The sequence below is a fragment of the Carcharodon carcharias genome, chromosome 2 (assembly GCF_017639515.1).
Source record: "Carcharodon carcharias isolate sCarCar2 chromosome 2, sCarCar2.pri, whole genome shotgun sequence".
Lineage (NCBI taxonomy): Eukaryota > Metazoa > Chordata > Chondrichthyes > Lamniformes > Lamnidae > Carcharodon > Carcharodon carcharias.
The window spans coordinates 201,500,990-201,514,583 of NC_054468.1; the positions used below are offsets into that span (position 1 = coordinate 201,500,990).

Here is a 13,594-nt window from a genome sequence, read left to right on the forward strand (position 1 = left end):
GCCATTTCAACACTCCACCCTGCTCTCATGCTCACAAGTCTATCCTTGGCCTGCTGCAATCTTCCAGTGAAGCTCAACGCAAGCTGGAGGAACAGCACCTCATCTTCCGATTAGGCACTTTACAGCCTTCTGGACTTAACATTGAGTTCAACAACTTCAGGTCATGAACTCTCTCCTCCATCCCCATCCCCTTTCTGATCCCCCTTTTTTCTAATAATTTTTATATATTTTTTAATATATTTTTATTTTCCCACCTATTTCTATTATTATTTTTAAAGTTATTTCCATCCATTGTTTTATCTCCATCTTTTAGCTTTTTTCGATCCCTTCCCCCTACCCCACCCCCACTAAGGCCATCTGTCACTTGCTTGTCCTGCTTTCTATCCTTTTTTGACTCCATTAGCACATCTTTTAGCTAATATCTCCACCGTCAACACCCCTTTGTCCTTTTGTCTATGACATCTTTAGCAATCTCTTCTTTGCCTCCACCTATCACTGGCCCTCTATCCAGCTCTACCTGTTCCACCCCCTTCAACCAGCTTACATATCACCTCACTTCTATTTTTCTTTGGTTCTGATAAAGAGTCATACAGACTTGAAATGTTAACTGTATTCCTCTCCGCAGATGCTGTCAGACCTGTTGAGTTTTTCCAGCTATTTTTGTTTTTGTTTCAGATTTCCAGCATCAGCAGTATTTTGCTTTTCTCTAAGGCAACCATCTCATCACTCTAAACTCACACACTCAAGCCCATCGCACATTCACACACTGCCAGTTCAAGGGACATCGCCACTCACTCTCTCACACACACCCTCACACCTCCATCTGGCCTCAACTCTTCTGGAGACTGCCTCCTCAGCCCTCACCATCTTGAGGCCACTTGCACAGATCAACTTGTGCCCCCACAAACACCATGGGATAGCCCCCCCTCCCCAGTACAGTCCTAGGTCTGCAGCCTTTGAAAAGCCACCCCTGCTATATGGCTGGTATGGTAGGTTGAGACCTGCCCCTGAGCCTCCTAAAAGTGAGGTGGTACTGTCTGCAAAGCCTGGTGCTGATGACTACCAGTACTGCCTGAAGCAGGATAGGCAAACAAACCTCGAAGTCCCAAGCCAAGTGCACATTGCTTATGTATAGTTGTGAAACACGCTGGCATGGTTCTCAGATGATCTGACATGGGAGGTCAATCCGGTGAGCTTGGTTTATAATGATATACAGATGTGTTACAATGAAGTTCCTGAAGTCCAATTGCAGGAAACATGGCCCGCCATTGACGGGCAGCGTGGACGATTGCAAACTGGTTTCACGACGTCATGAAACCGATTTTTGGCCTTCTTGCCATGTTTTCCGCTCATGCTGCCAAACACGCCCACTGCCAACAGGCACGGAAAATTCTGCCCAATGTTTAGGATCCTTTTTATGATAGATTAACTTTCCTGATTCCACTTTCTTAACTTTAAATGCATTTTGTATGGTACGCTTTGCAGCTTGAAATTATTTTAGAGATGCAGGTTTCAATCTCACCCTGTTCAGTTCCTGGTTGAGCTGAGTTAAATGCAGAGCAGATACTGCAGTATCTCCCAAATGATGGTGCTGGGGGTAGAATGTGGAAAGGAGTTATACCAGGAGTGGGATTGGGGCTGGAGTTCTACTCTGGGTAGTCAACGAGAGGAAATGCTGGCCAAGTGGCCTGATTGCTGTGCTGCAGAGGTCAGGGCAGGTAGAGGAAATAAAATGGATAAAAATTCAAAAATATAAAGGGAATAAGTGGCTAAAGCATTTCATAACAATTAAAATATAACTAAGTGTTTTAAATCCTTTGCCTTATTTTCTATGCCTGTGGTTCCTTTCCATTTGGTCAAAGGTTCATTATGGAACTTGCTCTCAAACCTGTCAGTATTGCCCTTAGCCTGACCTTTAGCAAATGCCAACATTGGCACAGGTAAATTACCATTTGATTTTATCATTTACTGCTTGAATAAATACAGCCCAAACTTTGCCAACACATCTTATCGGTTATCTGACTGATGACCAGCTAACTATTGCTACTAAGGAAAATATACCCAGTGATTTGGCATCTGACCTATAACTGCTGGTAATTTAGTTTGTGGAAGGGGATTAAAAACCCAAATAAATATATTAACACCTCTTAGAACAGCACAATCCTGTCTCTTCTGCTGAGTGGTTTGTTACATAATTCAGAAGTAAGTTAACTACTTTTCTTTGTCCAAGTTTTTGGGACACAGTTTAGACAACATTGAGTCAGAATCCAAGATCAAATGTCAAGCTGCACAATGTTAGGAAACCAACCCTTCCAATTCAAATCCCCAGCTAGCGAACAAAAATAAATCTCCCCAGTTGCCTACTTAATTCCAATGCCTCTTCCTGTTCTCTACCTATACAACCGACAGAAGCTAGACAACAAAAGCTTACAGGGACTCGACGCTCTGCAGTTACTGTGGCAACTACTATGCGTAATATTAACTCATACTTTGTTAATTGTAGGATTACTAATGACACAGTAAAAGCCAGCAATGCTCCCAAGAAGACTCTCTCAGGAAAAAAAGCAGTGATTGATAAAGACCTTAGAAATTGCTTTGAAAGCAGTCTCAGTTAGACAGTTAGAAACTACCACCATTGTAATCACGTGCCATTGAAGTGAAAAGTGCAGCATCCACTCAAACTTTCATTTCATTTGGCCCTCCGAATTACGTGTAAAAGCAAACAAGATTGTCAGTGTGATACTTCAACTGAGCTTTTGCAAAGTTGCCGGAATGACACAATGTTTTCCCACATCAGAAAGGAAGAAATGGACATATCTTCCTAAAAAAATTGTGATAATATCAGGATCCTTTTTTAATACAAAAGCAACATTTTGCAGACACTGGAAATCTAAAATAAAAGCAAAACATGATGGAAACGCTCAAAGGCCAGGCATCATGTGTGGAGACAGAAACAGAGGTAGGAGGCAGAATTTAATGCCCCCCCCCCTCACCACTCCCAGACAGGGGGTTTGGAGGCAGGGGAGGCTATGTGATTGGTCAAGAAGGGGCAGGGTGGAGATCACACCACCCTCCCATCTCCCTCAGATGACCTTCACACCCAGAGGCCAATTGAGGCCCTTAAGTGTCCACTTAAGGGTCTCATCCCACCACTGCTAGCGGCTGGCGGGGACCCAGACATGCGGGCAACTCACCAAGTACACTGGTGGTCGGGGTGGTGGGCAGGGGGTCCCTTCTACTTGGGCAACCCATACCCAGTGGAGATAGCTCCCAGAGGCATGGGCTGCCCAAGGATGAAGACCTCCCGCCTGCCCTAAAGACTAACCCCCTCCCTCACTGTGCCTGCATCTCCTTGCCTAGCCTCAGCAAACAGTCCCACTTAACTTATCCCTGGGGCACCACTGCCAATCTTCTGCCTGGGCAACACTGCAGTACTGGTGGTGGTCACCGCTCCTAGTGGCACTGCTGGTACTAGAGTGCTACCGGCCACTGATTGTCTAGCAGCTCTTGGGAGTGGGATTTCCATCCCGCACTTGGACCTCCGGAGGAAAATTCACCTCCATGAGCTGGGAAGCTCAGGAAGGTAAGTGCCTGATCAGGATTTAATCCCATTGGCACCATGGAAAACGGCCGTGGTGGGGTTGCCACAGGTTTTCCAGCTGGTGGAGGGCCCCCCTCACCTTGGCCATTAAATCCCATCCAATGTTTCAGATTGATGACTTTTCATCAGAACAATGATGGAAGGTCATTGACCTGAAACGTTAATCCTTTTTTGATAGATCTTAATCACATCCATTTAGCTTCTTATCATATCGCCTCGTTCTCTTCCCGAGAAACACATTTAATTATCCAGTAAACTATTTAAACTGCTTTCCTTAATGGGTTTCCATGGTAACTTCTGCCACATTGAACAATTTTAGAGTGGCTATGATTTCATGTTGAGAGTGCAGCAAGAACTGAATGGGTAAAGGACATATTAGATGAAGGTCACCAAACATTACTGCTTCAGTTGTTTTTGTGACTTAAAATGCCTAGATTCTGACCTGTCTGAAGGTTCAAAGTGTATGCATTAGTAATTTGGAGTTAGATTTTAATTTTTGAGTGGCCCAGTTCATTTTGATCATTAAAAATGCTGCTGGTGAGATGAATATCCCAAATGGTGTCCTGCTGCAGCTTGTTGGCTGTGGACTGGCATAGTGTCGGGTGGGTTAGAGGCTGGCCTGGCTGGCAGAAAGGTAGATCCTGCTCCTTCTGACCCCACCAAAATAACTTTAGGCCTATACTTATGAGGCATCTTCCTCCTGAGCATCAAATTTTACTAAGGTGAGCGTTCAATGCACACGCTCCACCCAGCTGGCACTCTAGATTGCATCAGGGTCCTATCCCCATCAGAGGACTCAGCTTTCCATAGATGAATGAGGCACCTGCCTGATTTAGGCAGGTGTTTGGGCCGGCCTAGTGGAAGGTCAGGGTCAGATGGAGGAGGAGCAGTTATGGGCTACTAAGCTGCCCATCTCAATTTAAACCCTGCCACTGTCTTTTTTTGTTCAATTATCTTAAATATAATCACAATCATAAAGAACCCATTTCCAATCCATGCCTGAACTTTATCCTAAAAAGTGCTCTAAAAGCCACTAACAAGTCGCCATTGTAGCTTCTCTTCACTTCTCCCACTTTTCCCCTAAGTCACTTCCCACTCTAGATGTTGTTCTCCCCTCAATTGCCCATTGTTTCCCAACTTTGAGACAGAATAGAGAATGAAAATAAGATAAATTAGGGCGTGAAAACAAAGTAACAACATTACACTTTCACTATATGATTAAGTTATTAAGTTGGAGGGTCAGTGTTCACAGATGACCAGAACTCCCTAGTGCCACATTGCTCAGAGATTGGTGGTAACTCATTAATTGGAATTGTTGGATAAAAAATGTTAAAACTTTATTCCACCAGTTGGCAGCAAAACAGATAATGTTTGTGGCATTTGATAAGTTTGGAATGAACAGATTTCTCTGCTGTGTAAATATAAGCCAGTATAAACATATACACATCACAAAACATTCTGTCCTTTTCCCACAAGTTGTGTAATTTATCCCAAGCCCTTCTGTCCTAGCTGTGACACTATGAACTATGTTTCAACTCCCACTAGTGGATACACAAAGTTAATAAATCCAGTTTTAATTGCAACTAATTCAAAGCAAAGCAGTGGCAGAGGGTGTGGCAAGGGGGGCTGCTGGCGATGGGGAATGGGAGATTGGACAGTAAAAGGGTGTGAGGAACCCACCGCTTTCAGGATGCTGACTGCTTCCTTACTGAGCCAGACCGGGTACAACACATCGTCGTGCAGGATGGACTCAAAAAGGTCATCTTCATTGTCAGCCTCGAAAGGTGGCTGGCCGGCCATCATCTCGTACATCAGGACTCCCAAAGCCCACCAGTCCACTGAAGGACCATACTCCAATTCTTGTAGGATCTATTCAGAAAGGCAAGCAGATGTTAAACAAATGTACTGTGCTGCTCAGCTGATACAATTCATTACTTATTTTAGACCATTACTTTGAGAATGTTTACCCTCCAGCCACTTCCTTGATTCCTAACGTTTACACTCAAAGCTTCCATCATTTCTCATGAAGGATGGTCATTAATGGACAGATTTTATAATTTACTGTTTTAAATGCCTTTGATCTGTTTTTAACATATCATGTACTCTTCTTAAACGACTAGTGACTTTTCCGAATAATGGGGGTGAAATTCAGCTTGAACTTCACGGGTGCAAAAAAGATGTTAGCTGTTAATTGTATATTAATTGTGTTCAGCTGTATGTAGGTGCTAGGGATTAACTGGAAATTCACTTGATCCTCCAAGAGAAGCGGAGGAGGGAACTTGTTCGAAAAGGGATTCCATATCATTCCTGAGCCATTGGGTTGATTTTATGGGCCACACTTGGGTGGGGAAAACAGGTGGGTGGACCTGCGAATTATGGCGCCGTGCCATCAGTGGTAGTTCCACCCACTTTGGTCCCTTCCATGATTTTACGGGTGGCCGGGGAGGCATCGGGTGGTTTGCCCACCTGTGGCGCAATCCTGCTGCCGCTCAGATATAAAAGGTGGCAGGAGAGGCCTGCACCCAACATGTAGCCCAGTAGGTTTAGCCCTGCGAGCTGCTGGTCAGTGAAGGGTGGGGAGGTGCCTCCTTCCTGACCAGCCTGGCTCCAGCGAGATCTCAGACTTAAGTCCAGGTCAATGGTTGAAAGCCCCCTCCTTGGCTAATCTACAGCACCAGCAGTGGCCACTGCTCCTGTTTGGCGCTGCTGCCATGTAGATTTGCTGGCTTCTGTTTGACCAGCAGCTTCATGAGATAGGATGTCCCTTTGTAGATGGACAGAAGTCCTACCTCATATAAGTTAAAGTAGGGCAAGCTGGCTAAGTGGAGATGGACTTACCCAAGAAATCTACGCTTGGGTTTATGCCCTCGGCGTCAAATCCAGCCCACTGTGTGGCAACTCCAAAGAAATGCTCAAAATATGCCTATCAAAGACCAGTATTCAGACATTTTGATATTGACCTCACCATGCAAATAACTTATAGATAGACATAAATGGATGATGGTCAGGTTTGAAGGTGTACGCCTGTAATGTATAACTGTAAATAATTATAAAAGTGTGTAAAAATTGATCCCAGTTCTATCCTTTACCAGCTGGCTTTCTGGAATAGAACAGTAGTGGGCCAGTTGCTGGCTTACTTTCTACTAAAGTCAAGTGATAGGATACTTAGAGAGGGGGAGGGGAGGGTAAATCTAGAATGGGTGACCAATCTGCTCCTGCTCATTTACACTAGTAAGAAAAGTGAAATTTTACCCCCAACCCCCAGTAAGTGAAAGCTATGCTCCAAGTTGAATATTTTTTTACTTCAGAACATTTGTGAGCTGACTGTGAAAATAAAGTTTATACAGGTATACATTAAATGTATTTAATTATCCCTACTACCCCCAACTTTCTCCTATCCTTTATAGGTGGGCACCACTTCTGTTCAAATATCGTTTCCCAGGCAAGCATAAATCTCAAGTACCCCTTTCAAGTGTCCCTCGACACTTAATAACAGGAGGGTATCTGTTATTCTAATCTAGTGAACATGTTCACTATCTGCATGAAAAGGGTCTATGAACCATGATGAGGTGTGAGAACATTGGGTGGTCTGCCTGCCTGCTCAATCTAAATACCTTGAGTCTAACTATACTGTCCTCACTGCTGCTGAGTCAAGAACGGCTAATTCGGCACATATCAGAAGCAAAACTTGGAATCATCCTACTATTTTTAGATTAGTATCACATCTCTATGAAAATGCTTCAATCACAGGTTACTGTAAGAAATACAGTAATGAAGAACATTGTAATGTAGAAGGGCCACACAGCTACAAATTTTTTCACCAAAATTCTTACTTTCACAAGACTTCAACCTATAAATGTTCATGAACTAAAGAAAGAAAAAATTTGCATTGCTGTAACACCTTTCATGACTTCAGTACATCCCAAAGCACTTTGCAGCAAATGAACTACTTTTGAAGTGTAATCACTGTTGTAATATAGGGAAACATGGCACCCAATTTGTGCACAAGCTTCCACAAACAGCAATGAGATCTGGATCAGATATGTGATTTTAATGATGTTGGTTGTTGATTATTGCCCAGGATGACAGAAAGAACGCCACTTGAAAAGTGCTTGAGGTAGTTTACTTCCACTTGAGAGGGCAGGTGGGACCTCAGTTTATTGTCTCCTTTGAAGGACGGCACCTCCAGCAGGGCAGCACTCCTTCAGTGCTGTACTGAAATGTCAATCTAGATTACATGCTCAAGAATCTAGAGAGGGACTTGAACTCACAATCTTCTGATTCAAAGATGAAAGTGCTACCACTGAGCCAAGGTTAACTTCTTAAAAAACTTTAAGAAACAATCCTTCTGTTGATTTATAAATAGTCTCGTGTGCACATCTGTGGTCTTTCATAGAAACTTCAGCGACAGGGTTCAGATTTGTATCAATAAATGACTCTACCATTAACCATCATAATGCATCCAACTCAATACAACAGTCACTTTACAGACATCAGTATTTGAAGGCAATGAAATGTCTGATCATTTTTAAGTTATAACATTACAATGACTGCTCTACTTTACTTCGTTCACATGCTGTATTACAAAGCAATAGAGGTGAACAGTTATACTGATGATTTGTCAGTTACAATTCTAACCTGCAGCATGTACAATGCATAGACTTCCCCAAAGAAAAGGAACGAAAATCAGGAAGCCAATAAACTTATGCACGTTTCCTACTGTCCAGGTTACAATACGGAATTGACAGCCAACTTCTCTCAGCTATTGCGAAAGCCAAAAAAAAAATGGGTGGAAATATATTCAAACATAAAGCAAAACTATACAAGTGTATTGTATGTGGTGCATTTTGCAAGAAATGGTTCACTTGTAGGGTGCACTGAAAAACATTACAGTCTAATTAGTTTTGTGATGGGCACTACAGTATAATTATTATCACGGTGGTGTGGGATGGGAGTCACATGTAAGTCAGCCTGGATAAAAATGGCACATTTCCTTCCCTAGTGGACATTACATTGGTTTCAAATCACCCTGGGACATCCTCAGGACATGAGATGTACCATATGAATGCAAGTTCTCTATTTACTCGAAATCTAGCATCAAAAGGAGAGCAACACTAATGCCCACAATAAGTCATATGACAGAAAAGACTTGCATGTTGAGGCACTTCCCATGGCACAATGTGGCAGGATCTGGTTGTACACCTCAGGATGGACAATGAGTACAGCTTTATGTAGAGCCTAGGTGAGATGGCACCTGGAGTATTGTGGGTAGTTTTGGTCTCCTTACCTAAGGAAGGATATACTTGCAATAGAGTGAGTGCAATGATGGTTCACCAGACTGATTCCTGGATGGCAGGATTGTCCTGTGAGGAGAGATTGGGCCTGTATTCTCTAGAGTTTAGAAGAATAAGAGGTGACCTCATCGAGACATACATAATTCTTACAGGGCTCAACAGAGTTGTTATAAGAAGGATATTTCCCCTGGCTGGTAGGTCTAGAACCAGGGGACACAGTCTCAGAATAAGAAATAGGCCATAAAGAACCAAGATGAGGAGCAATTTCTTCACTCAAGAGGGTGGTGAATATTTGGAATTCTCTAGCACAGAGGGCAGTGGAGGCTCAGTCATTGAGTATGCTCAAGACATAAATGGGTAGATTTCTAGATACTAAAGACATTAAGGGATGTGGGGATAGTGTGGGAAAATTGCACTGAGGTAGATCAGCCTTGATCTAGCTGAATGGCAGAGCAGGCTTAAGGGGCTGAATGGCCTACTCCTCCTCCTATGCTATTATGTTCCTTTGCCGGCCTCACCCACATCACATTAACATTTTAAAAATTGCAAAAGGATGACTTCAAGATCTCAGCTGGGCCATGAGGGTAACAGTAATCCCAGATCTTCTCTATCTCTTAATGGTGATTTGACAAATCATCAATGACAATTGCCCAACCTCTTGTTGGTGTATAGTACAAAAATGGTAAAGATATGGGCCACAAAAACAACTGAAAAAATTAAAGGCAGGGACACAACTGGTGATTTATATACAAATTGCAAATCTTATTACTAAATCCAACTTAAAAAAAACTGACTGAAAACTACACCCAGAGAACTAAGACAACCTGGCCTGCCAACTTCTCGATAACCAACTTGATGTTGCTGGCTACTGCTCGGTGTTGGTTAGCAGGAGAGGTACTTATTGTGGAAAGGTTTTCCTGCTAATTTTCCACTCTCTTGAAATGGACATCTGTGACCATGGCATAATACTTCTGCCAACAGACCACCCAAGAACCAAAAAAACTCACCAACTGAGGGGCATCCAATTGTGAATGTTAATCCAGTCTGGGATTTGAAGTCACATTCCCTGTAGGCATCTAACACTCTATGGCAAGATTTAAATTATAATTTTTAACTTCATACTGCAAAAGGCAATGTAAAACCAATTGTTTCACTCACACTTAAGAGCAAATTTGCTGCAGTGTATTGGTATATAAAGATCAATGGGAGGAAACAAACATACCTCAGGGGCAATATAATCAGGAGTACCACAGAAAGTAGTTGTTGTGATACCATTCAGAATACCTTCTTTGCACATGCCAAAGTCAGCTAACTTGCAGTGCCCCTCAGCATCCAGCAAGATATTGTCCAGTTTAAGATCTCTGCAAGTAACAAACAAAAGTTCTATTAGTTTTGATGCACTGTAGAAAATCACTGTGTAATAACTTACTAAAATTCTAAGAAATGTATTGAACATTATATACTCAAGCTTTCTTATAAAGAAAGCTCCCATGCCAGCTTTCTGGGCTGACAAACATAAGACTGTGAAGGCTCTTTATATCTCTGCCAAGGATATGTTTCCAGAACAAGCACTGAAACAAGACATTGCTAATCGAGATGGGGGGTGGTCAGAGGTTACCTCATGACCCATACGGAAACCCACTGCCTGAAGGCTAAACAGGATGTCCTAGCAAACAATGAACTTCAAGTTGACTTCATGGGCTTCTGATGTAAAAAGGAGGGATTACCTTGAGTATCTGTCCCTTGCCAATAAACATTGAATGAACAATTGGCATAAACCTCCCAAAAATAAGGCATTTAAATGGATTCTCAAGACAGAAAAATTACTTTGGAAAAGGGCTTCTCAAAGGGGACCAATGCTGGCTCTCCTTGGTTAGCCAAAGAAGACTTTGGACAGAGAGCTTTTCAAAGTGATTCATGCTGTCTTTGCTTTAATACTTTGACTAGTTCAAGAAGCCTGAAGAAAACAGAAGAAACTGACACTTCCAGTCATGGAGATCAGCTTTATCCATCTTTTTGACAAATCCTGGGCCAGTAACCCGTTCAGAGAAGACTGCCACCATCAACCATGGAGATCAGCACCATCCTTCTTCCTCCATCTGTTTGTCCAAGCTGTGACCAGTAAATCATTCTCCCCTGTTGCATGTCTTTTCTGCTTATTTAGATTTTGTATCATATCTAAATTGTTGCTTCTTAATAAACTTAAGAAACTAAAAATCACTATGAATCTTGACCGCCTATTTTGAGTAATCTGTGTCTCCTAAACCCTAAAACATAGAGTACATGCTACTTCAATTGAGCAGGCCTAGATAGAGGTTTGGTCTAATGAAATGAGAAGGACATACATTATTTACAAAGCAGGTTGATAAATTACTGCTAAGCTAAATTTAACAATTCTATAGAAAAAAAGACTTGCTTTGCCTGTATTTATGAAATGTAACATATCTCACATTGTTTTTGTTTTATTTGTGTCTATGGTTGACATTGGGCAAGGTGTTTATGGTCTCTGATGACACTATGCAGCAGGGATACCTAATTGTATATACCCAAGGACCTGTTACCTCACTCATTGATCTTACTGAAGTCTAGACCCAGTTCAGTAGGTTTAATGAGCCGTAACTGTTAAGGGTCTACTTAGTTCAGAAGCTGTTTATTTTGTACTATTAATTTATATCCTTTCACTGTTTAAAAAAAGAAACTTGAGTCTCATTTTAAATTTGAAAAAAATGACTTTCTTTCACCTTTGTCCATACAGTTTTCAGATGATACTGTGATGGAACACCAATGGCAAAATAATGGTGTCAACTTGAACCTGCCCACACACATTCGTCCTTTGGGATGGTAAACAGTGCACTGTGAAATGTCTGACTACATCATATGGGTTAAGACATAAAGAGCACTGATGTTCACCAAAGCTGGACTGGTACTTAAGTTTCATAAGGGAAATTTTGAATGCTGAGCAAATTTTTGATTGCAGAGTATACACTATGAACACAGGAATTTTGTTTACTGCCTTGTTAGCTGCGAAAGGAACAAAAGACTGGTGAAGTTGTCCATTTTTTCTACAGTAAGATGTGACTTTCATGAAAAGTTTAGTGTGAAGAGCTTCCAACTCCTGCAGATAACCATGTGGGCACATTTCATACAGCATCTTCACTCTGTACAAAATGAAACTTCTCACATGTGTTAGCATGTGAATGGTAGCATTCATCCTCCACCCTTAACAAATTAATTCCCAGCACACTGTACACTTACTATTACGCAATGTCACTTACAGAATGCCCATTGGGGCCTGCTGTGAATGTTTTTTTTTCAAAAGGCAAAAGAAACACATAGGGCAGAATCATCCCAGATTTGCATTAAGTGCAGTTGTGGGCAGGAAAAGGGACATTTTACCCTCCGGCTGCAATAGCAGCTTTTCACGCTGTATCGTCCCAAACCCACCTCATTAATCACGCATTTCCGTGAAACACACCGTTTCAATGGCGGACAGACTCCGATTCACCCGCCACGCCATCACCTTGCTGCTTCATCACGTCAGGCGCCACATTTAAAGTGCAGCCACGTGCACACCACTCAGTGCTTCCAGCCCAGGACTGCTGCAAAGAAGACATGGCTTTGAAAGGCAAGAAGACTGCAGCCCCTCGGTTTAGTGACACATCCCTTGAGCGCCTTTTAGTCACGGAGGCCCGCTGTGATGTGCACTACCCCCACTCTGGCCGCAGGAAGGGCAGCAACATTACCACTCTGGCTTGGTAGATGATGGCAGTGGCGGTTAGTGCTGATGTTGCATAGAAGATGTTGGCCATCCAATGCAGATAGAGGATGAATGATCTCCTCCGTGCTTCCAGGGTTAGGCAACCATCTCATCACTCTAAACTCACACATTCAAGCCCATTACACATTCACTGGCATCTCACTTACTGCCAGCAAAAAGGATAGCACCACTCACTCTCTCTCACACACCCTCACATGTCCATCCGGACTTATCTCCTTTGAAGACTGCCTCTATCCTGAGGCCACCTGCACAGGTCAACGTGCCTCCACATACATACCCTGGGATACCCCATCCCTTGCACAGCCCTCACCCTGCAGCCTCTTCCCTTGCCTGAGACCACTTCTCCCCCTTCCCCAAGCAAGTCCTGGCCCTGCAGCCGTTGAGAAGTGATCCCTGCCTTATGGTTGGTCCGGTAGTAGAGACCAGCCCTAGAGCCCCCTTAAAAGTGATGTGCTACTGTCAGCGAGCCCTGGTGCTGACAGGGGTGAGTGCTGCCCGAGGCAAATTAGGCAAACAAACCTTGAAGTTCCGAGCAAAGTGCAGCTTGCCAAGTGCATGTTGCTTATGTACAGTTATGAAACATGTCGGCATGCAATAACGCCAACGTGCTTGGATGATCCAGCATGGGGGTGGGGGGTTGATTCCGGCGAGCTGGGCTTATAATGACGTGCAGATGTATTACAATGAGGTTGCCGGCATCCAACAGCAGCAAACATGGCCTGCCATTGATGGGTAGAGCGGACGATTGTAAACTGGTTTCACGACTTCGTGAAACTAATTTTTGGGCCACTTGCCATATTGTCCGCTCACACCACCAAATATGCCTGACGTCAGTGGGCACGAAAAATTCCGCCCATATTTGGGTCACCGCTTACAGCAAAGGCTAATTCGTCACATACGACAGAAAATCGTACAGAGATG

General features: G+C 43.1%; 1 protein-coding gene across 2 annotated transcripts in view; it reads right to left on the reverse strand.

The window, feature by feature from the left end:
- The window catches only part of LOC121269436 (protein kinase C epsilon type), a 695,765-nt gene that overhangs the window by 31,036 nt on the left and 651,135 nt on the right, over positions 1 to 13,594 (reverse strand). For both annotated transcript variants that reach the window (XM_041174046.1, XM_041174045.1), the window contains 2 exons: positions 10,118 to 10,256; positions 5,282 to 5,470 (listed from right to left, as the gene is read on the reverse strand). In XM_041174046.1, coding sequence (XP_041029980.1) covers positions 5,282 to 5,470; positions 10,118 to 10,256 — 328 coding nt within the window. The remainder of the gene's footprint in view (positions 1 to 5,281; positions 5,471 to 10,117; positions 10,257 to 13,594) is intronic.